The sequence below is a fragment of the Erpetoichthys calabaricus genome, chromosome 4 (genome assembly GCF_900747795.2).
Source record: "Erpetoichthys calabaricus chromosome 4, fErpCal1.3, whole genome shotgun sequence".
In the NCBI taxonomy this organism is placed as follows: domain Eukaryota; kingdom Metazoa; phylum Chordata; class Cladistia; order Polypteriformes; family Polypteridae; genus Erpetoichthys; species Erpetoichthys calabaricus.
The window spans coordinates 237272866-237299210 of NC_041397.2; the positions used below are offsets into that span (position 1 = coordinate 237272866).

A 26345-nucleotide genomic window follows, 5' to 3' on the forward strand; every position below is an offset into this window, starting at 1 on the left:
CTATACAAAGAAGCACTTTAGACGGGGATGTCTAGTCATAGAGCTGTCTTGTTCAGGTGTTGAATCAGCTATATGCTGGAAAAAAACTGATTCAACAGTTTGTCAGTAAAGCACAGCAGAGGTTCATTCTGTTTGACACACATTACTGTTTCTATATCAGGGATACCATAGATTGTTTTCATTATATATTCCGGCCCACATCTCCAAACCGCCAGATGGAGCCCTCCCAGCAGTATAGAGGCTCCCCGAATTCCAGCAGGGCCTCATGGACCTTGTAGTTTTTACAAACAGCCCTGCTGGAAACCATGGGGACCACCGGGAGCCGCTGTAGGGAGGCTTGGGGAGTGTTATGTGCCCTATAACCCGGAAGTACGTCCTGGTCACATGAATAGAAGGAACAACGTGCTTCCGGGATGAAGAAAATTATCTGACCCGGAAGTGATAAGGAATCATGGACTGCAGGGTTGGAACCACTTCCGGGTCAGGGGATATAAAAGGACTAGGGGAAATCCCAGACACTGAGCTGAGTTGGGAGGACGGGTGGCTAAGTGTCTGGGAGTGGAGGATTGGGTATCATTGTTGATTAATTAGAGTATTGGTAATTGTATGAGTAGTGTGGAGTGGAGGGTGCTTAGTGCACTTTATTATAATGAAAATAATAAGTATTACACTTTTACCTGGTGTTTAGTGTGGTACCTGATGGTTCAAGGGAGCGGTAGCGCCCCCTACTGCTACTATATATATATATATATATATATATATATATATATATATATATATATACTGTATATATATATATCCATCCATCCATCCATTTTCCAACCCGCTGAATCCGAACACAGGGTCACGGGGGTCCGCCGGAGCCAATCCCAGCCAACACAGGGCACAAGGCAGGAAACAATCCTGGGCAGGGTGCCAACCCACCGCAGGACACACACAAACACACCCACACACCAAGCACACACTAGGGCCAATTTAGAATTGCCAATCCACCTAACCTGCATGTCTTTGGACTATGGGAGGAAACCGGAGCCCCCGGAGGAAACCCACGCAGACATGGGGAGAACATGCAAACTCCACGCAGGGAGGACCCGGGAATCGGACCCAGGTCCCCAAATCTCCCAACTGCGAGGCAGCAGCGCTACCCACTGCGCCACCGTGCCGCCCATATATATATATATATATATATATATATATATATATATTTATATATATATATATATATATATATATATATAAGCATCATGTCAGCAGATTCTGCAAAACAAAAATTCAGGCATTCTGCTAGGAGCCCACAATAATGGATTACTTTAAGGAGTACTTCTTTGTCTCAGTTTCAGGTTTTTTTTTTTGTTCCTGACATAGTGGATAGAGTGTGCCAGATCAGTTGAATGATGAACCAAAAAGGGCAAAAAATATATGTCAGAGTGATTCAAGTTCAGACACATACGGTAGTTATGAATTTAGAGTTCATTGCTGAGAGTTTATTGCAATGAATGATGAGAAGCATATAAATTATTCTTGGTGTAATGGAACATGCTGCTTACCACTGTGACAAGCATGTTGCAATGTCCATCAAACTGAAGTGTTTCTTCTTATTTCCCACAGGGTATGTAATGGCATTGGAGGTGTCAGTCAGTCAAAGCAGTGTGCAGGTTGCTCGAGGTCAGACTGCCATACTTCCCTGTACCTTTACCACCAGTGCTGCACTCAATAACCTCAACATTATCTGGATGGTAACCCCACTCTCCAATGCCAACCAGCCAGAGCAGGTAGGCTATTGTTATTTGAAATTATGAAGTATGGATGACAGGACTGAAATGTGATTCATTTGTAGAGGGTTGTCGCCCTCTGCTGGAACAGAAATTGAACTACAAGGCAGAGTCAATAGTTACTGTATGTGAAATAGGAACTGTTTAGTCATCTGTGAAAAAGATTCATACTCATACAGTAAATATATTTGTTATTTTAGATTTGTAAACTCAAATGTCAAATGCTTTAGAAAGACATCCAATTTTAAATTATCATGTCTTGATTCTAAATATGTTCTCAGATTGTTGTAGTTTGCCAAGAGAATGACCCATTTCAGTATGTGGATAACCTAGATCAACTAAAATGCAGATTTAAACCAAGTTGGTATTAATTCATTCTATATCTGTAATTGTTGTATAAAACACTGCATTCCTTAGTAAGAATAATATACATTGATTTAAAGCAAATAAAGCACAGTGTTTAGTGCTGCTGCCTCACACAGCTTCCTGGGTTTAAAACTCATGCCTGATTGTTGCTTTTGTAAATTTTGCATGCATGTTCTCTGTCTGCATGGTGACAATTTCTTTCCAAATGCCCAGAGGTGGGCAGATTTGGTTAATTGGCAATTTAGGTGTATGAGTGGGCATTATGATGGGCTGGCTCCATTTTCAGGGTTGGCTTCTGGATTGAATTTGGTGCTACTGGCTTAAGTGGGTTTTAATTTATGCATAACCACTTTCCAGGAGTATTAAATATCAAAGGAAAATGTTCACTTTGTGTACTATATATCCATCTTTTAGTTTCTAATGCTACATGTGCAACTTTTACATTTATCCCTGAAATAATTAAAGCTGTCTCTTATAGAGAGTTCTTCTCACATAACAAGTTCAATAACACTAAAAACAATGAAAGATTCAATTTACACATATTATGTATACAATGCTTGAATACACAAATAATTTAATATGAAGTTATTATGGAATAGATATGTTCAGATATCTACAACTATTCTGTTTTAGGTTCTAAATAAAATATAATATGCCTAGTTAACACTAAAGAAGGGGGCACCATCTTTGGGTGTCAATGGTCATTGACAATGGCAGCATCAAAACCTGGGTGATCTGATCCAGCTGACAATGCTTGGCCAATCTCTGATCCAGCATATTCTGGTGCTGTCAATTGTTCATGACGTGGTTTGTTTAATCTTGCAGCTTCCTCCATCAGTTTTTCCCATCCACTTTAAATTCTTTATCCCAAGGGTAAGAACAGTAAGTTGGACCAAGCAACAGTAGCACCTTACACATAAAGACAAAACAACTGGATGTAACAGGACAGCAGTTTTTCGTAAATACTAATAAATGTCTAGTGAATCCCTGATCTGTTTAATGATCTTCTAAAGGTGTTAGGGGCACAGGGACATCTCACCAACTAACATTTGCTGTCCTTCCATGTTGAGACGTGATTCATTGTTCTCTTCTGAGAAATGTGTCACATTAAACCTTAGCATACTTATTTAAGCAAGATTATTTATCCAAATTTGAAGAAACTATGATAGCTAATACAAGTATTCCCTTTAGAACATTAGAAAAATTTCATTTTGAATGAGACCATTCAGACCAACAAAACTCGCCTGTCCTATCCACTTAATCTCTCCAAAATAGCATTACGTTGAACTTTTAAGGTCCTTAAAGTCCTACTGTCTACACTCTACTTGGTCGATGGTTATTTGTGTGAATGAAAACTTCCTAATGTTTGTGTGAAGGTTATCCTTAAAATGTTTCCAACTCCCCATGTTCTTCACAAACTCATTTGAAAATAAGTCTCAGTCTCCTATGCTAATTCCCTTCATAACTTTAAACACTTAATTCACGTCTTATCCTAATTTTCTTTTGCATAACCACTATTTAAATTATGACTATTTATTAAAAGGGTATTAACATAATAAAAAATGATTGATATTTGAGTGGAGCCTCCATGTACTCCCTATCTCCATGTGAGCTTCCTCCCACCGTGTTACTTACTTACGTACTTACTTAGTCTTTCTGAGTGTCCTACAGTGGACAGGCGTCTAACCCTAGGCTGACTCAGGCCTTGTAATCATTGCTGCCAGCAAAGACTGTGGCCTGTAAAGAACACATTTAAGGAGACTGAAAAAATGGAAATTGAAATGTGCTTTATGTTTCCTTTTGCTTCAAAAACATTTACAGATTTTTTAAAAATCAGTAATAGTGCTTCTGCAGAAATATATTCCATTCACTAAAATTCTTTGATAAAAAAACATAATTCTCCAGCACTATAGATAGTATGTTCTTCTGTCCAGATTACTGACTGATACTCAAAAATGTATTGACATCTTCAATTTAATGGATTCTCTGTTTTCTTAATTTATAGAAAGCGTGTAGAGCATGTATAAGGGTTTTAACTTTATAATAAAGCACGTCAGAACAATATATGAGTGTGTTGTGTTGCACACTATTTACTTTTCTGTTACTATTTTCAACAAATGTTCAACACACACTGTTAATCAAGGTGACAGTTCATGTTACCACTGTTTGCAGATATACAGTATTTTACATTTGAAGCAGAGATACAGTAGGATAAGGGACTTGCTGAAGGTCACATAAACAGGCAGAGAAAGGATGTGAAGCAGTATGGTACTATGAACTATGGTATATCTTTACTGTTTTTGTTGACTACTCTTTGTAAAGCACCTTGAGTACATATGAATGTATGATAAGGTGCTATATAAATAAAGTTATTATTAGAGTCTCATGCCTAATCCTCCACACCACACAGTATACAGCGTCTGTCTATACTGATCATCATCCCAAGCATGCAACTGTTTACTCTGAAACACAGGTAGGTTAAGTGAATTGCTTAGTGTCACACAGTAAGTCAGAAATGAAAACTGAATGAACAGCCTAAGGGTCTGTGGTCCAGCTGTCGTAGCCACTATGATGTAATGGAGTGTACAACATGACACAGTGGGAATTTCTCATTACATTAAACACAATTTAATGTTTTCTAAAAAGCAAAAACATAAACCATCACAACGTGGAGTGGTAAGCATAGCCATCTTCCGACTTGCAGCATGGTCTTACATGGTGCATTAATGTGGGTTCAATATGGTGAGTCGACAACTTCGAGCTCAAGAGATTTGTGGTGTGAAAACAAAGTCTCAAATTCCAGTTCACATCAACTGACTGGTCAAACATTTGGTTCACATACAGTCAAACAGAAATGGGTAACTTGGTTTTGGACAGCTGAGGAGAATAGCACTAATATGTGTGGCAACAACAGGGAGTAGGAGGTTAGGGTGACCAGGAATACAATGAAATGTCATAATTAATGAAAACTAGGAAATAATAGATATCAAAAAAAGGGACGCAGTCAGAAGTTCTGACTGGCTGAATTAATAGAGCAAATGGTCAAAAAAATCATTTTCGGTAAATGAAAACTTGTTGTTTTAAAGTTGTTTCTTCTTATTCTTCAGACGTGAACTAGAAAAGGAAGATGATTAAGTGTTTGTAAGCTTTAGACTACAATTTATGCCAATATTTAGGAATTAGGAACATGTTGTATTTAAGATTTCATACAGAGTGCTTAAATTAAACTGTGATAAACTCAGAATGGACCAGAAACCGTTGTTTTCACTTTTGGTTAAAATAAAACAAAAACAGTAATTTCCCAAACTTTCTTCATACAGAACAATCATTCACACCAGGCGTTGTGATCTTGGCAGTTCCTTCAAATAAAATGACAAAATGAGTCCTTCAACATAGCTACGGAGCAGGCTGTTAAAATGTATAACTGGCCAATACACTTTAAATTCTGAAAAATTGTTGCAAAATGCCCCACAAGAGGAATTGTCACTGTCAGCTTTCAGCTTGTATAACAAAAAGGGCAAACAAAGAATCTTTATATATTTCACAAAATGCTCTGTAACAAAAGTAGCTCCAAAGAGCTCAAAAAGCAAAGATCCAATACACAAATCCAGAGAGGGTCAAAGTTGCCTTAAAAATACAATCCAGTGGCAAAGTTCCAATACACAAATCCAGAGAGGATCAGAAAACAGAAAGAATAGATCAAAATCCAGAAATCCAACAAAAAGCCAAGCGATAATCACAGAAAATCCACTAACACCAAGTGCATACATTGTACCACAAGGAACTTTGTGTTCCCTCAGCTTTTATAGGGCTAAGGGCAGTACCTCAATGGAGATGGACAGATGGCCCCACCTCTTGGGGAACCACCCGCACAAAACAAGGAACCTTGCAAAGCAAGCATGAACACATAGAAACTAAATAATACACAAAACTAATAAAACCACATAATACAAATAATAATCATAAATAACAATATTAACACAAGCAAAGAAATCAAACATGAGCAAAAAAGATATATAAAAAAAATTTGAACACAACCAAGTGGAGAGACCCTGGCTGAAACATAACACCCTGGGACCTGAAACTCTTAAACAAGCCAATGCAAAACATTCTGAAATCCCAGCAAACACTGCATGCATATTCAGCTTGACCAAACTCATGTCAAAAGCCTATCACCTGATCTCTGTCAGCTGAAAGGTTAATAGTATTCCCTTTACAGGTATTTTAGCAAACTGCTCTTTATTACATGGTTTCTAAGATGTGACCATTGATTTTTTTCTTTCTAATGTAATATAAAGTAGAGTAGCTAGCAAGGAGCCTATAAGAATTTCCATAAGACATCATATCCTTATCAACACATTTATGTTTGGTTAACTGACAACTCTTAATTGTCCCCAAATGAGTGAGTGTGGATGTGAATAAAGTGTGTCACCCTGAGGAAGTCACTTAGCCAACCTATCCTTCCAAATATAAAAAAAAGAAAACAGCTATAATGAATACTGATCTTTTATGTTGCTTTATATTCACATGGTAGCAAAACATATAACAATAAGCAGGTTGGAAAATTAATTGGTTAGTCTCTTATTTTCATCCTGGTACATCCTTGATCTCTTCTCCCTGTATCTAATGCTTCTATTTGCTTATCTTACAGGTGATCCTGTACCAGGGTGGGCAAGTTTTCAGTGGTGCTGCACAATTTAACAGTCGAGTTGGGTTTGTGGTGACAATGCCCAGCACAAGTGCTTCAGTATTCCTTAACAACACACAGCTGTCAGACACCGGAACGTACCAGTGCCTGGTCAACAATCTGCCTGACAGAGGCGGCAGAAACATTGGGGTCATCGGCCTAACTGTACAAGGTATTCTTATCTAATGGAGTCTTCTGAAATTCTCATAACAACAGACATACTCCTTGTGAAGTGTTCAAGAAGAACATTTAAGAAATGAAGGCTCTACAGTGTGAACTGGTGACATGTGGAATATTAAAAACTGGTGCTTGTCTGTTCTAGAAAAGTATTTCTATGGTTATTATTGTAATGTGTAAAGAGTTTAGTGAAGTTCTTACTTCCATGTAAAAATCAAAATGTTTACATGACAGATTGTGGGCTGGATTGAATGCTACCATCAACTTTTGATGTTGGAATTTTTAAGAATATTGTGTGAATCGTTACAGATGTGGACCAGACTAAGCATTTTGTTAAGCTCCAGCTACAGTATATGATTTTGCAACATGTTTTTGTTTTATATGTTAACTTTTTGAATGCAATATCCACAGACCTGGAGTCTGGAATGGCATAAGGAAAAAACTAGAAATGTGCATGTGTACTTCTACACACTTTCCCTTTATAAATTCCAATCAACGTGAATTTTAATGCACATGAATGTGCCTACAGCCCCATCTCGAATCCTCCCAGAATTTTGCATATCTGAATATGGAAATCAATTTACATAGTCCCTTTCCCTTCATTCTTTTGTTAAAAGACAATTGAAAACGCAAATGTAAAAAAAAAGAATTTCAGCGTATGTGAAATTGAGGTCCTGCTCTGTGAAGTGGAGGCAAAGAAAAATGACTATTTGGTGGCTTAAGCAGTGGTATAAGCAACAAAAGCAAATTGATGGAGTGGTAAAGCGTGGTGACAGCACTCAAAAGTTCAAGTTCTTAAAGTCACAAAGTGCCCAAAATAAAAAAGAAGTGGTCAGATTTCTAAGTTGACATGAAAAGGCAAGTCGCAGCCCACTGTCTGAGTATCAGCACCACTGGAGGAGGTAGTGGAATTCCTGGGCTCACAACATTTCAGCAGCGAGCCGCAGTTATTGGAGAGACACTTACAACAACATTAATGAGACACATTTTCACATCACAGACACTTTTCACATAAATAGAGTTCGAAATGCTTTCTATTTACATAAGCAAATTTATCCTCTGAAGGCGCCTTTACAGCTAAATGTGTGGAGTTGATTGCTCCGATTACATTTGGAAAACTGAACATTGCTGAGAATTGTACTTTGATGTTTGCCTGTTCCACCACAGTGTAAGGAAATCTTATATACGTATATAACATATATAACTTATATACGTACTGTATATGGACAAGCGGATAAAACCATCTCATACAGCAGACATGGCACTACTGAGAAATACCTGATCGGCCAGCCAGTTCACACTGAAAGCCCACTGGTGGACAGAATTTACAAAAGAATAAGTAGAGCACAATTGCCTTTGTAAAGTCAGTCCTAGTTCAGCACACTGCTCCAAGAGATTAGCTCTTAGAATTCTAAATCAACTTAGAATCCAGTCATCATCATGGGACAAGAAATCAGTATGATCTCTAAATACGTGCTCTCTTCTAATTCTTCTATTTGCAATGTCTTCTAATAACACTAAAGCAGACTAGGTAATTGGAATAGATTGGCCATTGTGTACACTATTATATTGTTGCCGATTGATTGCAATCAAACGCTTTAAGTTGGTAAATGATATGCAGTTTATTTTGGTGTATTTGATAAAACCCGCGTCGTGGATCCGAACATAAAAAAGAAACGAACACCACACAGAAACGGTAGCACTCCTTTGACGCTGGGTTCCACATGTTTACAAATCCGAGCAAAAAAATGCATACATATGGTCTGAAACTGCCATGAAAATGTGCGTGGCATTACAGCAACAATATTTTTTAAACATCTTGACGTGAGTGTGAAAATGGGTACCAAAGGTCCTCCCCACATGGTAGCGCTTTGAATAGTGACAAAAGCACAATATAAATATAATGAATTATTATTATTATCCTTATTTTTGTGTGTGTGTGTGTGTGTACGCACAGTTTATACATCAGTCTCCTGGTGATGCTGTTGGTAGCATTACTGTCTTATGGACCCAGCATCCAGGGTATGCATCTAATGCCTGGATATTAGAACAACATACAGTAGCTCTCTATTTGCCATGTGTGGTATTCATCCTGCAGAAGTTGCTGTCTGTTAGGAATTTACATTTTTCCCCAGGTGCCTGTATAAATTTTAATCATACATCCAACAAATATGCATTTTATGATGCCTGGCCAGTGTAAGCCTTTTCATACATATGATTTATTTTTCTGGAAAATTTCCAATCTGTGTGCCCTTTACTTTTACACAGATATTATTTAAAGATAGCGAGAATAAAAAGTGCAGTAAAAAAAAAAAAAAGTAAGTGTGTAAATATTCTGCTCGCAGAGCACCTTAAGAATAAATTGTCTTAGTATGTGTTGTATAAAAGAGACACAAACATGATACAGGCTTCAAAATGCTCCACAAAGAAGACCAGGACGTTTATAGGCCTGTCTTGAGATAGCTTCACCCTTAGTCAGCTAGTCCCCAACTACTATCTGCAGGCTTTGATTGCTCAGGCCCAGAATTGGGAACTGGCTTCAAAAGTCCCAAAATATATAAAAAATATCTTACAAGAGAGAACACAAATATCTTTATAAAGAATTTATTTCAGAAAAGAAAAATAAGTAAAAAAGAAAAAAAAACAGGGAAAAGTGAAAAAAGACAATCAAAATACACAATTCCAATACACAATCTAAAGGCATACTTTTAATAAACAGAAAAAAATAATCCAGAATCCAAAAAATAAATCTAAGATGAGAAATACTCATGAAACTCCTCTACAATCTCAATGACACATTGCTGGATCTAAATGTAAAGGCAGACATAGGACCCAGCAGCAGTGACATCAGAATGGACCCGCTTCCCAGGACTCGACATACAAAGCAAAGCATGGACGAATATTTAAAGAGATGGTACAATAATATTTAGTAATAAATAAACATAACATTTTTAATATTAAAAAATCAACAATAAAATTGAAAATAATCACAACCCAGGGTAGGTGTAACTCAGAAATATGCTGGTTTGTTGAATTCTTCACAGACTGCTTGCATTTTATACAATAAATGTTGTCTATGTCATAGAAAAGTAAATAAAAAGTGTCAGTGTCAAAGAAAAGAGAAAGTCATATTTGATTTCTCAGCTTATGAAATTGCATTACAGGTATTGTTGTTGACTCACAGCTCTATGAACTTAGGTTTGATCACCAGTCTGGTCACTGTCTATATGGAGTCTGTATGATTTTTCTTTGTTTGTGGGTGTATACTAAATTTCCCAGATCTCAAAATAATGCCAGGGTTGTCTGAACCTCCAGTTAAAATGAGAAAGAGACTTCTTGAGACTGGCAGGAACTTAGAATACCAGTTGATCACTGGTGGACAAATCTGGATTCCAGGTCAAAAGAAAATGGAGCATGTTGCAGCACATAGTTCAGAAATGGAAGCTGCCTAAGTAAGCTGACCTTTAAAAGACCATAGAAAGCTTATATGTTAAAGGGTGTTGGGGGCACTGTGTCTTTACAGACTTTCCCTGACCCCAAAAGTGTTTTCAGGTTTAGCCAGTTATGCCCTGAGAGAAAAATTTAAAGTGATCTCAGGAGACAAGGTCAATGAGTCTAGAAAGAAGATCTGGGGTCAAGGCTCATTGGAAGGAAGAGGAGAGTCAAGGTTTGAAAGAAAGAAAGAGACAGGAGGGGAGAGAAGAGAGTGTTTATACTATTCTTTTGAGATGAGCATGTGGAAGAGCCTTACCACTAGATAGTCAGAGGTTCAAAATTCTTTATGTACTGTAGGTAATTTCCTTTTGTGTTAATCGTGAATAAATGCACTATTTTGATACATTTTGACCCCATGATATGATTCTAGGTATGCATAGTCATTATGACATTAACAGAATGATATATACAAAGTTCAAAAGTCATTCTGGTACAAAGTGATAGACTTTTTCCCTAATAATAAAATATGTTTGTAGAAAAATTGTCTTTCAGGGCATGACTGGACAATTTATTCTTCTGAAGTATCTGTGAGAAATTGACCTGCAGTGCTTTATGTAAACTGTTTGGAATTTTCAATTTCACCATAATCATTTATTTCATCTAGATTACTAATAAAGAATAAACAGAGAGGCATAGAGACAAATGCTGCTACTGCATGCTTTCTGGCCCTTGTGATCATCATCTGGGGAGTTTCTGACTGAAAATTCCACCTCCTACTGCTGTAGACAATTTAAGAATGTCTCCTGAAAAATATTCTGTTGTGTCGACCTAATCATTGTAGTCTTCTATCCAAATGGAAACTCAACAATGGCCAATATACAATGAAAGGATAAGTATAGCATTGCAAAGCATAATAAAAACCTAAAAGAGGAAAACAACACTCCAGAGTTCAATAACCATCCACTCTTCCTTGGGCAATCTTTAATATACAGTGCTGCAGAATGTTATTCATGCTTGGGACTGGATCATGTAATGGGCTGATGCTAAAGTATCAGTGCTGTCAAGTGCCACAGAAAAATAAAATTATTTTGTTTGTCTCATACAGTGCCACCATCCATCCCAACATGCAGAATTCAGGGGACTCTAGATATCGGCAATGACATAATGCTGACGTGTAATTCCGATGAAGGTATTCCAACACCTACATATGCCTGGGAGAAGTTGGATGCTGTCCCTAAACTGCCAGCCACTGCGACGCAAGGTATTCAGCTCCAGTCAGTATGAGCGTCATTTTGTTTGCTGGTACATAAAGTATAGCTGTACCTTCAGTAATAGTTCCAAGGATGTCAAATTCCCAGGATACATTTTTTATTAGGTTGATGTGTTATTTTTACTTAAAAAAACAACATTGTGCTCTTCCCTTTGTTCTTTATATATGTTTAACCTTCCAACCAAAGCTACTCATTAGCGTTTTTTACTTTATACTACACAAGTGCGTGTTCCCATGTTTAAACCATACAGACTTTTTAGAGACTTCCACTGAAGACCTGTTCCACCTCACAGGTTAACAAAAACTGCTATTCCAATATGTCATTGGAAATACATAGTTAAAATGTATAAAATACAGGTTTGCTAAATCTTTTTTTACAGATCAAATGCTTGGTACAGTGACTCTGAGGAACATCAGCATTGCTTCATCGGGCTTGTACCAGTGCACAGCGTCCAATGCAATTGGCAAGAGCACTTGTCTCCTAAACCTGCAGGTGGCTTCACGTGAGTGTTGTAACTAAATCCTTTATTGATGCTATGTCTCAGTCACTAATGTTACTACAGTAAGATTCACTCGAAAGATGCCCCAAATATTCTGTAATACCTCTCGCTAGGATGAAGAAATCTGAATGAAACAACATGTAATGTGCCCCTCAGTTTGCAGAGCTTCGAACAAGCCGGGATGCCCCTGCATCAGAGCGATTAGGTAGGCGCAGGATACCCGTTGCAATGTTTAACTTCTGTTTGCAACTTCTGGATGCATACCACCTGTACCCCTTCACTCAGTCACTCAACTTCTCTTCAGGATGTTGTTGTACAGTATTGAGCAGCACGTCTTCATGGTGCAAACCTATTGGGTCACCAGTTTGTTTAAGTGATGTCAGAATCAACTGGATGACCATGAGTTAACGGAAGGTTATTTCCAGCAAGATGGAGCAACATGTTACACATCGGCAAGAAGCATGGCAGAAATTGAGTCCTTCTTCGGCAACAGGGTAATTTCAAAGGGGCTTTGGCCATTGCAGTCGCCGGATCTGAAACCACCAGACTTCTTCCTTTGGGGTATGCTCAAAGGAAAGTCTATCAGAACAAGCCTTGCACTGTGGAAGATTTGAAGGAAAACATCCAACGTGAAATTGCTGCTATTCCCCCTGAGATGCTTGCAGATACGTTCAGGAACATGTGTCTGGTAGAAAACGGAAACCACTTCCAGCATCACATGTAATGCAATCGATTACACATATGTCAAGGTATATAGTGTATTTTTTTTGTTTCTTATTGCTTCAACTTAACGGGAGTTACAACAGAATATTCGGGGCTTCTTCGAGTGAATCTCCCTGTAGTATTCCTATAATCAAGCAATCAGAACATGTACAGTTTTCTTTAATAGTATGGTTTCCGGTAGGTGGTAATGTGTTCAAATTGTGCAGCATGAAATGTTTTGAGTAAGTTTTGGTATTACCATTTTGCTGATGTCTTCACAGTGAACTTCATCTACTTAATGTTAAAGAAAGAAACAAATTAAACCTGCTTGGTAATGATGGAGATATCATTTTTGGATTGATGGTGCTTATTAGAGCCTGGTGTAACTGGTGTGTAAGTTGGAGTAAGCTTTGATATGTAATTCTATTATTACTTACTTGGCTGATGTCTTTATCTAAGGCAACCTGCAACATTGGAGGTGTGATTGGTTACATTTCTTTTGTTTTTTCCACTTCGTCAAGTGACTTGCTTATGGTCAGACAGCGTCATTAGCAGTATCAGAACCCACAACCTCAGGGTTTGAAGTCCAAAGCCTTTAAACCGCTTTGGCACACGGCCTATATGTTGGTGAGGACTGGAGATGACACTATACGAAACTGTTGGTGTATCACTGGACCTTGTGGAGCTGGTATTGAAGTATAAAAATACTTGATTGTTGTGATGGGTATTAATAGTAAAAAAAACTTGGATATCCAGGTCTAGTCAGATCTCAATTTTTCATTTAGTGATACGGAATACAAGTTTACTGGTATGGTGAGCAGGATTTATGAAACATCTTTCATGTATTTGTTCACATGCTTAATCCAGCTCAGCTAACATTGGACACAAGACAGTGATTTAGCACCCATCCGTAGCAATGTCTATTCACATTGTGATAAGAACACTAGGGGGCGTACCAGCCACCCAACCCGGCACAGACAGACATGGGAGGCACACGCTTATAAAACAAATAAATGTTTAATTTTCTTCGCCTGTGGGCCACGTCTTCCCCATTCCCACTGACACAACACAGTCCCAGCACTTAAGCACAAGACACAATACAAATTCTCTTCTTCTTTCCTCCACTCCTCTTCAGCAAGCCTTGTCTCCCTCCTCCTGACTCCTTTTATAGCCCACCCGGAAGTGGTCCAAGTATGTGATGCATTTCCAGGTGTGGAAGAACCGCCCACATGGGCTCCCCCGGATCCCAACAGGGTTGTAGGGAACTCCATCTCCCATGGAGCCCTACGGGAATCAGAGGCACCACTGCCACCAAGGGGGACTGCCATCTAGCGTCCCGGGGGAGGTACTGATCAGTCCATGCCTCTTCCTCTGGATCATATACAGAAGACACATCCCGGCCAGGCAAAGGCCCCGGCCATACACCACAACACATACTGTACCAACATTAACGTTCACTGTGGCAGTTTAGAATTATCAGTTAACCTAATACATACGAATATGACCTTCAGGTTTTTCGGGAAATCAAGGTATGCTTGGATTCTATGCAGAAAGAGTGTTTGCAGACTCGTCTTTTAAAATAGTGCTCTAAATGTTGGTGGGTATTCCACTTCTTTTCTGTAGTTGTCAGCCATATACGCAGTAATCATTTGCGTGTTCATTTCATGATCTTTGCTCCATATTTTCATTGTCTTCCTTTACATTTTTTCTTTTACCTACATCTAACTCCTCAGAACAAATGGAATCTATTTATCTTACACCATATCATCTCATGCTTTTTTGTTTTATTTTGTTTCAACAATAAGGTTTCAATCCAAACTAGTCTCTGTGCTCAGATCTGGCACCTTCTTCCTGCTTGAATGAAGATTCAATTTTATAGCAGTCATAAATTCCTGGAAAAATATTCAACATAAAATTGTTCATCAGACTTACATGAGCCTCATGAAATGATGTTTAATGGGTTGTGCCCAGGATCCAATGTATAACTTATGTTACCTTAAAGTTCAGAGTTCCTTTTTCGTATGTTTCCACCACATCTTTGTTGTCCTCCATTTCGGTCTCTCTTTTGTTAAGTTTGGATGTTTCTATTCCCTGTTCTGCAGAATTTTCTACTTCTATATGTTTTACAGTACTTCTTTTCATCTATTAATAAGACATAGATATCATTAAGCTCTTTAGCCACTAAGATCAAAATGTATCTGGAGTCTGTAGGCAGTTTTGATCATTACTTTGCAAGAGTACTGTGCAGAGGGTAGCAATCAAATGCATCCCATGACTAAAGGGCATGTCCCACTCTAACGGGCTAACAGAATCAAACTTTTTTTTCTTGAACAGAGACCTAATCCAGTTTTTCAAGATATTGGCAGGAACTTGCACTTCTTAGAACTGAATCCTTCACCTATTGTTGTCTGCTTATGTTTTATTCCTGTGCAGTAGGTAGACTGGGAACTTTATATTGCTCTCAGTGTGAGACAATGAGAGTGTGTGCATGTGTGTCCCCTGCTATGCACTGGCACCCTTATGGGGTTGTTTCCTGCCTTGTAGCCAGAAGTGTTGGAATAACCCCTTTCCCCTAGAATTCCTACAATGAGTTAACTAGTTTGGTAATGTATGTTCTGTAGAAATCTATGTAATAATAAAGTTAATTCAAAGGAATTTCATATAAACAATGAATCACATGCTCAAGGACAGAGATTGCAATTAATGGCAAGGGCATTCAACATGAAATCTAGGAGATACTTCTTTACACAATGAATCATATAAACTAGAAACAAACTACTAAGTCATGACATTTTGTGACAATGCAGTTATTATCCAACCAAATGGGTCTACTGTACAGGATTAAGTGCATTAATGAAATGAATGGATTAACAGATCTCTCTGTGGGGGACACAAGTGCTTTACTATTATAGATCTAGAGCACAACTCTTTACATACTATTTGTTTGACAAGTGGACAGTCAAGATGGTTAATCATCACACTGTTACATGGTCACAAAAGTTTTAATAAATTTATAATACTAAAACAGCATGCATGTCCCACATAATGAATTGTCCATGTGTATGTTCACAACCTGCATGCAAAGTTTTGCATTATTTCTTTTAGACGGGAAATTGATTATAATTGAGTGTAAATATGTTGTTTTGTAATATTATGTTTTCTCAGATCTTTGGATAAAATGTAACTTTAAAATAAAGATGTCAGTGTACATTGCTTGGGTTAAGCCTCTCTACTCTCAAAAAAACTAAAAAAATTCTAGCAACAAAATGCAGCATTGTGAACTGACATTCTCTAATGTTGGCTAACTAGTGCTGGAACCAAAATCTCATTTTATCAAAAGGAATATGACAGAGCACGATGGCGCAGTGGTAGTGCTGCTGCCTCGCAGTTAGGAGACCCGGGTTTGCTTCCTGGGTCCTCCCTGCATGGAGTTTGCATGTTCTCCCCGTGTCTGCGTGGGTTTCCTCCGGGTACTCCGGTTTCCTCCCACAGTCCAAAGACATGCAGGTTAGGTGCATTGGTGATCCTAAATTGTCCCCAGTGTGTGTGTGTGCCCTGCGGTGGGCTGGCGCCCTGCCCGGAGCTTGTTTCCTGCCTTCCGGCCTGTGTTGGCTGGGATTGGTTCCAGCAGACCCCCGTGACCCTGTAGTTAGGATATAGTGGGTTGGATAATGGATGGATGGATGGATGGATGGAATATGACAGATGACTGAATTGCATTAAGCAAGTTCATAAAATAAAAGTAACAATAAACTTCCCATTTACATGCTCAAAGCATTATACTTCCTAACAAATGTATGATAGTTAAAACAAAACCATCATTTCATTTTCACACCTGTTTATTTCAGCTAAGTTAACACAGTTAAAGCAGATAACACAGTAAAGTTAAATATAAACAGAAAATACAATTCTATAAAATACAACACCATGGACATACAGTATATATATAATGTTAGCTTCACATACGTGTGAAAAGGAATCTTAGAGTTTGGTTTGTACTGATTTTGTGTTATATAGATGACCTTTGGTGCCTCAAGCTTATTTATTTGTCTGATTCTTGTCCTTACAGCACAGCAGCAGAGTGTGGGAATCATTGCTGGAACGGTGGCTACTGGCGTTCTTGCTGTGATCATCTGTGTTCTCCTTGTGGTAGTTGTGGTCTTCTACTGGAAGAACAGGAACAAATATGAAGAAGATGAAATTCCCAATGAGATCAGGTTTGTTGTACAAAACGTGGCATCCATTGCTGCAAAACACCACAAATCCCCCTACCTTTATTAAAATATACAGGGTGGTCCAGATCTAATTTTGCAATTATTGCATTGCATTGCATTAAAAGTTGCATAGTTAGATGTGGACCACCCAATACTTAATTTATAGGCTTAGAAATGATAAAACAGAAAAGAGAATATTTAATTTCTCACATTTGCTATGGACTCTAAAGATAGGTTCTTGAATTCTGTCTTATTAAAAGTTAATTAGGTCCTAGTCTCCAGAAGGTGTTCTTTTGTTCAGAACTTGTACCTATATAAATATTTTGGTCAAGAAATCCAGAGACACAGAGTTTGCTAAAATTGCAAAGGTTTCTCTAGCTCTCCATAGGATTTTTAAATCAAGTGGGGCCCAGGCATTGGATTTATTTCCAAGAACCATAACTCTGTGAAATCTTTACAAATACAGCATGTGGCATCAAAATAATTTTATAGATACCTTTGCTCTGTCACGCTGATGTCCTTGTACCACTGGTCCAATCACTTGGACCACCTGAATGTGTCACTGTCAACAACTGGTAGTCCTCCTTCTATAACATAATATATTTGGAGTCCACAGGCAGCAGTTATTGTTAATTGTTAGGCATTGTTTGCATAACATTATCTATCTACTATATAATAAAACACTAAAGTTTGTGTATCCAGTCGCTCAGAGTGATCTAATTGGTCAGTTTGGATTTAGTGTGATTGGTCAGTTTGGCTGTAGTGACATGATGAAATAGAAGTGTGAATATGAGACTCACATGGAAGAGTAAAGCCACACACTGAGAGAGTTGCCTTCAAAGACAGAAGGCGAGAAAGATGCCTCAAAATAATGACAGTCTGAGAAAGCAAGTTTTATGGAAACACACTTGAGAAAGGAAGCGCCAATTAAGAGAGGTTCAGACACATACGAATACAAAGGAAAGGCGCTGAAAGTACACATAGGGCAAGAGATAGCAAATACTTTTAAATTATTCTATTACCTGTCTCTGACTCTGAAAAGTTTAATATATTTCCAATACACAAAGGATAGATAATATTCTATACTAATTCATTTACTGAACAAACATAATCCAATCAGAGGGTTCTGGGAGCCAAAGCCTTTACCGGCAGCACTAGGTGCAAGGCACAAATCAACTTTAGATTGGGTGCCTGTCTCCTACTGGGCACAAATACACGTACACACTCTCAAGGAGAAAAGGAATTTTGGAGTAACTAATTTAACAAACATGAACATTTTTGGAATGTGGGAGACAACCTCCAGACAACAAGATCAAGCCAGGATCTGACATCAGCCTCCTAGTGATTTGAGTTTCTCCACCTCCATATTGCTCCATTTGCTCATGTGTAAATCAAAATTAACATTTGCTTATGAAGTAGGGTTATTTTTGCTTATGTAACATTTTCCAACCGATTTGAAGGCCACAGTTTGTGGTGCACCTACTGTTCCAGCAACATCAGGTGCAAAGGAGGAACCAGTTCTTGACATCTCAATATTTATGTACAGTTTATAATATTTAGTGCTTTCTAAATCTATTGTTTAATTATTTTCAGTATAGTTCTTTACCAAGGGTAAAGATAAATAATAATAATATTACTACTACTAATAATAATAATTCATTTTATTTATATAGCACCTTTCCTATGCTCAAGGCACTTCACAGATTCTTAGAAAAAACAGCAGGGTATATGTAATATTGGATACAAATGTTTTCCTGAATAGAACAATGAAACAGATAACAAAGCATTAAAAATAAAGGACAATAAACCAGAGTAAAATACTAAATTCAATACTAAAAGAAAAACCTAACAAATAACCTAATGTGTGATATAACAGACACACAAATTATCCTGAGCACATGGACAGAGAGGTAAACTGAAAGAAAGGGCAGACTGTTAAGTTAAGTTAAAAGCCTTCCTAAATAGATGAGTTTTGAGTTGTTTTTTAAAAGAATGAATGGAGTCAGCTGATCTAATTAATTTCGGGATTTCATTCCAAAGTCTGGTGCTATGGAGCTGAAGGCCCTGTCACCCACAGAGTGCAGGTTAGTGTGAGGCACAACAAGATTACCAGAATCAGAGAACCTTAGTAGGCAAACAGGAGCATAGTGATTTAGAAGCTCACTGATGTAGTCCAGTACAAGGCCATTTAAAGCTTTGTAGGTTATTAATAGAATTTTATATTCAATCCTGTAAGACACTGGGAGCCAGTGAAGGCGAAGCAGGATGGGTGTGATGTGCTCACTGTTGATGGTTCATGTAAGGACTCTTGAAGCAGAGTTTTGAATCAACTGGAGCTGTGATATAAGATTAGAAGGGGCACCTGCCAGCAGCGAGTTACAATAATCAATGCGAGATGTGATAAAAGCATGGACAAGTTTCTCAGCATTAGAAAAGGAGTGGAATGAGCGAATACGGGATATGTTACGGAGGTGAAAGTAAGAACGTTTCCTAATGTGGTTTATGTGGCGGAATAAGAAAGGGAGGAATCAAAAATGACACCAAGATTCCTTGCATCAGAAGAAGGTCTGACGAGATCACCGTCAAGAGTGATTGAAAAGGAGCTCATTTTCTTAAGTAGCGCTTTAGTGCCAATTTGCAGGAGTTCAATTTTGTTGCAATTTAATTTTAAAGATAAAGCAGTAGGGTAATATTGCCTGGTTATGGAACCAGCATCCTTAGTTTAAATCTCACAACTGGTCACTGTCCATGTTAACGTTACACATTCTCCCTGGTCTGTGTGACTTTTCCTCAGTGTGCTCCAGTATTCTTCCCACATGCCTCAAAATGTGCAAGTCTGGCAACTGGCAACTGACAATTTCCCAGCGTGAGTATGTGAGGACCCTGTTGAGTACTGTTTCCTGCCTCAAGTCAAGTGCTGCTGGGAAAGGCTATGGCTTCCTGGAATAAAACAAAGTGGGTTGGAGGACAAGAAAATATATCTCTTTATAAAATTGTATATTTGTTCAAAATGATCATACAAATTTTTAAATATAATTCATACAATGAAAGCTTAATGATATGTATGTGACATTATAAATATTTAAAAAATATAATCAATTAAGTAAATATTTAACCTTTATAATTTCTTTTATTTGTATACAACATAAAATTATAAATGCAAAATTTTATTTGATGGTGTTACCAGCTTTCCTAAAATAATGTTTACATATTATGCTGTAGATTATTGCTTGATTCTGATCTCAAGCTACATGACCTAAAAACTGATTGTTAGGTTTCTAGTTTATAGGTTTTGTTTTGTTTGGGTTTTTTTTCCTTTCCAGTCTGAATATGTTTATAATTTTATGTTCTGTTTTTTGACCTCCAGGGAGGATGACTTGCCCCCAAAGAGATCCTCTTCTGCCAAAGCTTTCAATGCGGACGCATCTTCATCTGAAAATGACACCTTAACCTCCACCAACACTTACAACAGCCGCTATTGGCACAGCCCAAAGCCCAACTATGATACTAATTCATATTCCCGCTACAATGGAGACACCAGACAGTCTTTTTCTACACACTCAACAGCAGCAGCAGGAGGAGGAGCAGCACCTTCCCGGCCCACATTTGCTAATGGAAGCCATACCATCCCACCACCCAAGACCTTGGTGGTCACCACAAACTCGGCACCCTCTCCACAGGCTGTGGTACGAAGCAATGGTTCGATTAGTCGGAAGCCACAGCCACCGCATACACAACACACGCATTCCTATGCGGTGAGCCAGGCGACGCTGGAACGAATGGGTGCAGTGCCAGTCATGGTGCCAGCACAGAGCCGGGCAGGGTCTTTAGTATAGACATAACTAACTTAAAAAAGGAGTTCATCAAATGCCAACTTTCCAAATGCTATGTACTACTGCTGTTACAGCGCCTGGTGTTCTTCTTTGGTTCTTGATGTGAGGAACTTCCTGTGCTGGACCAGAGAAATGTTATTGAGAATGATGGATGATGAAGGAAGATGGAGTAATTACTCAAGTGGTTCTCTTTGCTCTTTGTGTCTTTTAACAGGACAAGAAAGTTGGTAGAAGTCAGTAATGCATTTTGCAGCTACCTTGTAATTGCACAAGTAGTTGTGTAGTTAGGGTACAGTTACTGTGTAGTTACTATGTAACTACATGTGTAGTTACAAACAGAAAACTTCTTGATGGGGGCAGCGCTTTTAACAGTTATCTTGTTATTATGCATATAGTTATGTAGCTACGCAGTAGTTACTATGTAACACTAAGTGTAATTACAGTGCAGTGGTTGCTGCAGACCACAGTGTTACGGAAATGAAACCAGAAGAAAGCCATGTGAGGACAGCTGTTTTACCAGGGGGATAAAGGAGGCCCTTGCAAATAACTAAATGATCAATTCCTTTCTATCACTCTGTGTCAACAACACAAAAGAAGATGCACGGCCCCTGCTTTGGGCCTAGGTAGACACACTTTTAAACACTGCATCAAACATGTATGACAAGACAAAAGATGTCACCGAACGTGTTGGCACAACTTAGCTAGAGTTTAACAGCCTTGAGCAGTAATTCACATTTTGGTCACATCCTCCTGCTACTCATGATTGATTCCTTTACTCAAAATTCTCCTGCCTCCTTAGGCTAGGATGTCAGACAGCAATAATATGCATAAAGGCTTTTTAAACCAGCTTTGTGAAGATAGGGGATCAATGTCAGTTCCGGGTCAGCAATATGGGGAGTACAATTCAGTATCTTAATTTGACCCACTCAGCTTTTTTCAAATCAGTACAACACTAATAAAATAACAACTATTACTTTTTCTTTTCTTACAACACAACTTGTCTATTGACAGTTAAAGGACTACTCCACCCAAAAATTAATGTTTTTAATCTGCTACTCACCCTATGTAGTTTGTAGCAATGACAAAAAACATTTAAATCATATGTTTTCATGCAGAATGGAGTCAACAAGGTTTCTAAAAGAACAGACATCTTTGGTGACCAGCACTTGACAACAGCAAAAAATAAGAAAAACATCCATGAAAAAAATTCATGTGACTTGTATCACATAATCCAGGTGTCTTTTGTGTAACTGAGTCACAAACATGACAAAAATGGTGTGGGGCTTTTTAAAAGACCCATCAAAGCAGACCAGGCCCTTCACTGGCCAGCCCAGATAAGGCATAGCCAGACTAGCTAACCCCAAATAGCTACATGCACGCTTCAGTTTGGCTAAGCCCAAAATGAGGTAAACTGGACCATCAGCTGAAGCCTTAAAGAAATGTCACAAAATATATAGTTATCAAAATGCCTTAGTATCTATAAATAACCTTTGAAGATAAAGATTTAAAAACACTGTGGTGGGCTGGTGCCCTGCCCGGTGTTTGTTTCCTGCCTTGTGCCCTGTGTTGGCTGGGATTGGCTCCAGTAGACCCCCGTGACCCTGTAGTTAGGATATAGCGGGTTGGATAATGGATGGATGGATGGATGGATTTAAAAACAGAAATAGAAAATAAAGGTAAAATTGTTCAACAGAGCAAGAAAGACAAATACATTTGCCTAAAAAGGCAGTCCCAGTATGTGATCCAGTAACAACAATCCCAAAACAGAAGTAAAAATCCATAAACCAGAAGGAAAATAACCCGAAATATAATATTCTCACAAAAACTACAATACAACCCAAATAAAGGTAGAGGGATGACCCAGCAGCAGTGATGACAGGGTGGACCCGCCTCCTAGGGAACCACCACAAAACACATGGCATAGAGACACATTTAAAAGGAAGTACATAAATACAAAATACATAAGAATAAGAAAAATAATAATTCAACAATAACACTAAGTCACATAAACTCAAGTTGATACATAACAATGTCAAGTTATTTAGTTGTATGCAAACAATGTCATAAGCTCATGTATTTTTACTAAGATATTGCTTAATAAGTCACTTCTGGAAAATGCTCTCATGAATGAAAATGAAACCCATCTGAATTGTAGACTCACCTCCAGTCATTACATTTATATTCATATCCACAACTGAAGTATCTCAATATTTTTTAGTGGCAGTCTGTGAAATTGCACATGTAAATTGGCCTTCTGCTTGTTGAAGTATTTCAGATATATAGAAGAATGAGGCGTATTGTTTTCTTGATAATGTTTTCACTCACTTTTCTTTAGCTTTAATCTTTACTCATCTCTCAGTGCACTCTGCAAAGTTGATATCATGTGAAGCACAATGTCAACCAATGAATAAGCAGTTACTGAACATGGCTTGAGGCGGGACCTTAATTCTAATGCTTGGTCTCGTCTGATTGTGTTCCATTTTTGTTCACAAGAGCATTTTCCAGAAATGGTTTATTTAAATAAATTATTTTACAATCTATATGTTTGGGACGTTGTCAGCATGTGACTAGATGACCAGAGTAATGTGACATTTCTGTGGACTTTTTCATACTGTTTGGTCACCGTAGATACCTATTATATCAAAAACATTGTCACCTCCATTCTGCACGAAACCATGAGATTAAAAATTTTCTTCAGCCATCACCACAAAGCTAAATGGGGTAAGTGACATGTAAAAAATATAGCATTTTCGAATGCAATATTCCTTTAAGGTTATGGGACTTCAGCACTTCGGTATCAAAAGCAATATTAATTAAAGAAATCGTAATATTTTGTGTATGTGTTCCAGCCAGCAAAGCATCTGTATAGGACACTGAGTGGGCAGCAGGGGAGTAAGACTGAGCCTCGGCATTGATCGTACTAAAGGCCAAAGCATGCTACTTGTTTACTCAATGATACATAAAGTGGAAAGTTACTGCATATTCCACTAATAATAATTTAGACTGGTGTCAGCATCATCATGTTGAAACAGTATAATAATTTGAGTAATGATTAACCATCCATTCATCCATTTTGTAATTCTGTTATCCTGTCCAGTCTTATGGGTTGCCGATGCCTATTTAAGGAATATTTGGCACAAAGTGGTTGAATCATTGGATGTGCAGCTGGTAGATGCAATGCATAACATAAAATAATCAGTGCAACTGAATATAAGCAGCATTGGATATAATTTTAGGCAGTGTCAGTACAAATAATTGATTTATAAACTCTTAACATTGCCCTTCTGTGTAATTTCAGCAATCTTGTACTGTTAATTTGAATTATTTTAATACTCTTCCAGTCAAAGATCTCTATAATAGTCACAAATATAGCACAGCAACTGCAAAACACACCACACTACTAACACACATGTAAGCTTATAGATACAGACATTAGCAGATGCATTCATGAAATCGTATTTAAGATTTCAAATGGTGTTAAAATGATATAATTCATCTTTTCATTAAAAAGCATGGACCTTTACAGGTTTCACAGAGCAAAGTGTGTCATTGTAAAGACCTTGTTAACACATTCTGACAACTGGTGCCAAAACAGAGTAAGTGACTTGCTTGTGGTCACCGTTGAGTTACTGGCAGGGATTGAATGTCTACACTGTTACTCTAAAGCCCACTAAGCCACGCTGCTGAAATGCAGTCATGGTCTTGTAAGCCATTGTTGGACACTCATCAGAAATGTGATACTTGTTCATATATTTAAAAACCTGAAAAACATCCTGAAGTCACATAAAGTTTTACTTGTGGGTAGAAATAGTTAGACAAGCCGGTAATAAAATGTGATCACCTTTAGATTTTGAGGTTTGCAAGGCTTCTGGTAGCTAATATACAGTATATGGTATTTTAGATTTAAGTTTTTTAAGTTATTTATTCACTTTCTTCTAGCTGATGGCCTTTACCCAGATATGCCAAATTAGTCAATATCTGCATATACTGTAAATTTGATTCTGTTTACAGAAAACAGGTAGAGCTGTGCAAAAACATGGAGAAATTGGCATAGAAATGAATAGAAATATAAAGATGGTAGCTTATGGGTCTGCAGAAATTGTCAAACGCAATTGTGGTTTGTTTGCCTTGCACACTGTCATGGTGTGGTCTTTTATAAGAATGTTTTTCTAACTCATTTCTCCACTAAATAATTTGCAGAGTGATTTTTTTGGTAATAAAATATACTTTTGTTAGCCTCACATACAGTATTTGCATTCTTGGGATTGACCAATAGGCAAGCTTTTTTCAGACCTTCTAAACAAATTTCTTCCATCATGGGGGGAGCTTTTATCATTTTACACATCTTCACTTTCAGACACCTGTCAGGCAACGCACTGATCCTAATTCTCGTGAACCACATGCCTCCATCATTCACTCATCATCTGTTCCAAAAGATTGATTTTAAAAATATTGTAAAAAGACATCAGGCACAAAGCAAAGTTAAACCAAGGCAGATATCTATGGGTTTCTCACAAGCGTAGAATGTACATCACATCAACACTTTTCTAAGTATGGGGCAGGGCTGCCTCTAAGAAGCAAGAGTTTGTGCTATCCAGCTGGAAGAATAAATGAATATTTGAAAGGTGGTCCACATTACTTCATTATCTAAAGTTGTCTGGAATGTTTTCCTGCACAATTTTTTATTGCTAGCTAATTTATTGAAAATTAGCTTAAACATACTCTTAGGATTTGATGTATTTCTAAACTTCTGATTTATTGTACAAAATCTACATTAACTTCAACAACCTTGTGTGAGTGAGAAGGAAGTACACATATCCCATTCCTGTGCCAGTCTGAATCCTGCACTCAGAGCTGGGTCTTCAATAATCTTGTCATCATTTATAAATCTTTTCCTACAGATGTCATCTTTGATGGCCACAAAGGGGTTGAAATGCAATTTTTAAAAGCCTGTGAATATATAACACTGATACTTTCTCTACCACAGCAGATTCAAGAAGCACTAAATAAGCTGCAAGTATTTCTTATAATTTTGACTAGAAAAGGCTACCTTCATACATATTAATTATCGGGACATGTGACACAGCATGCATTTGTTGTAAAATTTCAAGAAAGCAGCCATTTGTACTCCTCAAACTATCCTCATGATATTGCCAGTGAGATAGCCTCCTTATAATTATGTACAGTATAATTGTGGATATTTATCACACATTTGTATGAAACAATAATACTGTAATGTAGGAGAAGTAAGGGTATGTACCAAAGGCCAAGCTATGTACATAGCCTCCACTTAGGGGTCAAGTCAATTTATTTTTCTATAGTGCACTTCACAGAGTACAGCTTCAGAGTGCTGTAACAAATGCCAATAAAAATTAAATATTGAGCAGAA

At 37.8% G+C, this 26345-nt stretch overlaps 1 protein-coding gene across 1 annotated transcript in view; it reads left to right on the forward strand.

Moving 5' to 3' along the window:
* Positions 1 to 21477, forward strand: part of igsf11 (immunoglobulin superfamily member 11) — a 316431-nt gene extending 294954 nt beyond the window's left edge. The window contains exons 2-7 of the mRNA XM_051927158.1: positions 1609 to 1772; positions 6790 to 6997; positions 11543 to 11698; positions 12088 to 12210; positions 16979 to 17126; positions 20491 to 21477. Coding sequence (XP_051783118.1) covers positions 1609 to 1772; positions 6790 to 6997; positions 11543 to 11698; positions 12088 to 12210; positions 16979 to 17126; positions 20491 to 20959 — 1268 coding nt within the window. The 3' untranslated portion in view covers positions 20960 to 21477. The remainder of the gene's footprint in view (positions 1 to 1608; positions 1773 to 6789; positions 6998 to 11542; positions 11699 to 12087; positions 12211 to 16978; positions 17127 to 20490) is intronic.
* Positions 21478 to 26345: the final 4868 nt, after the last annotated feature.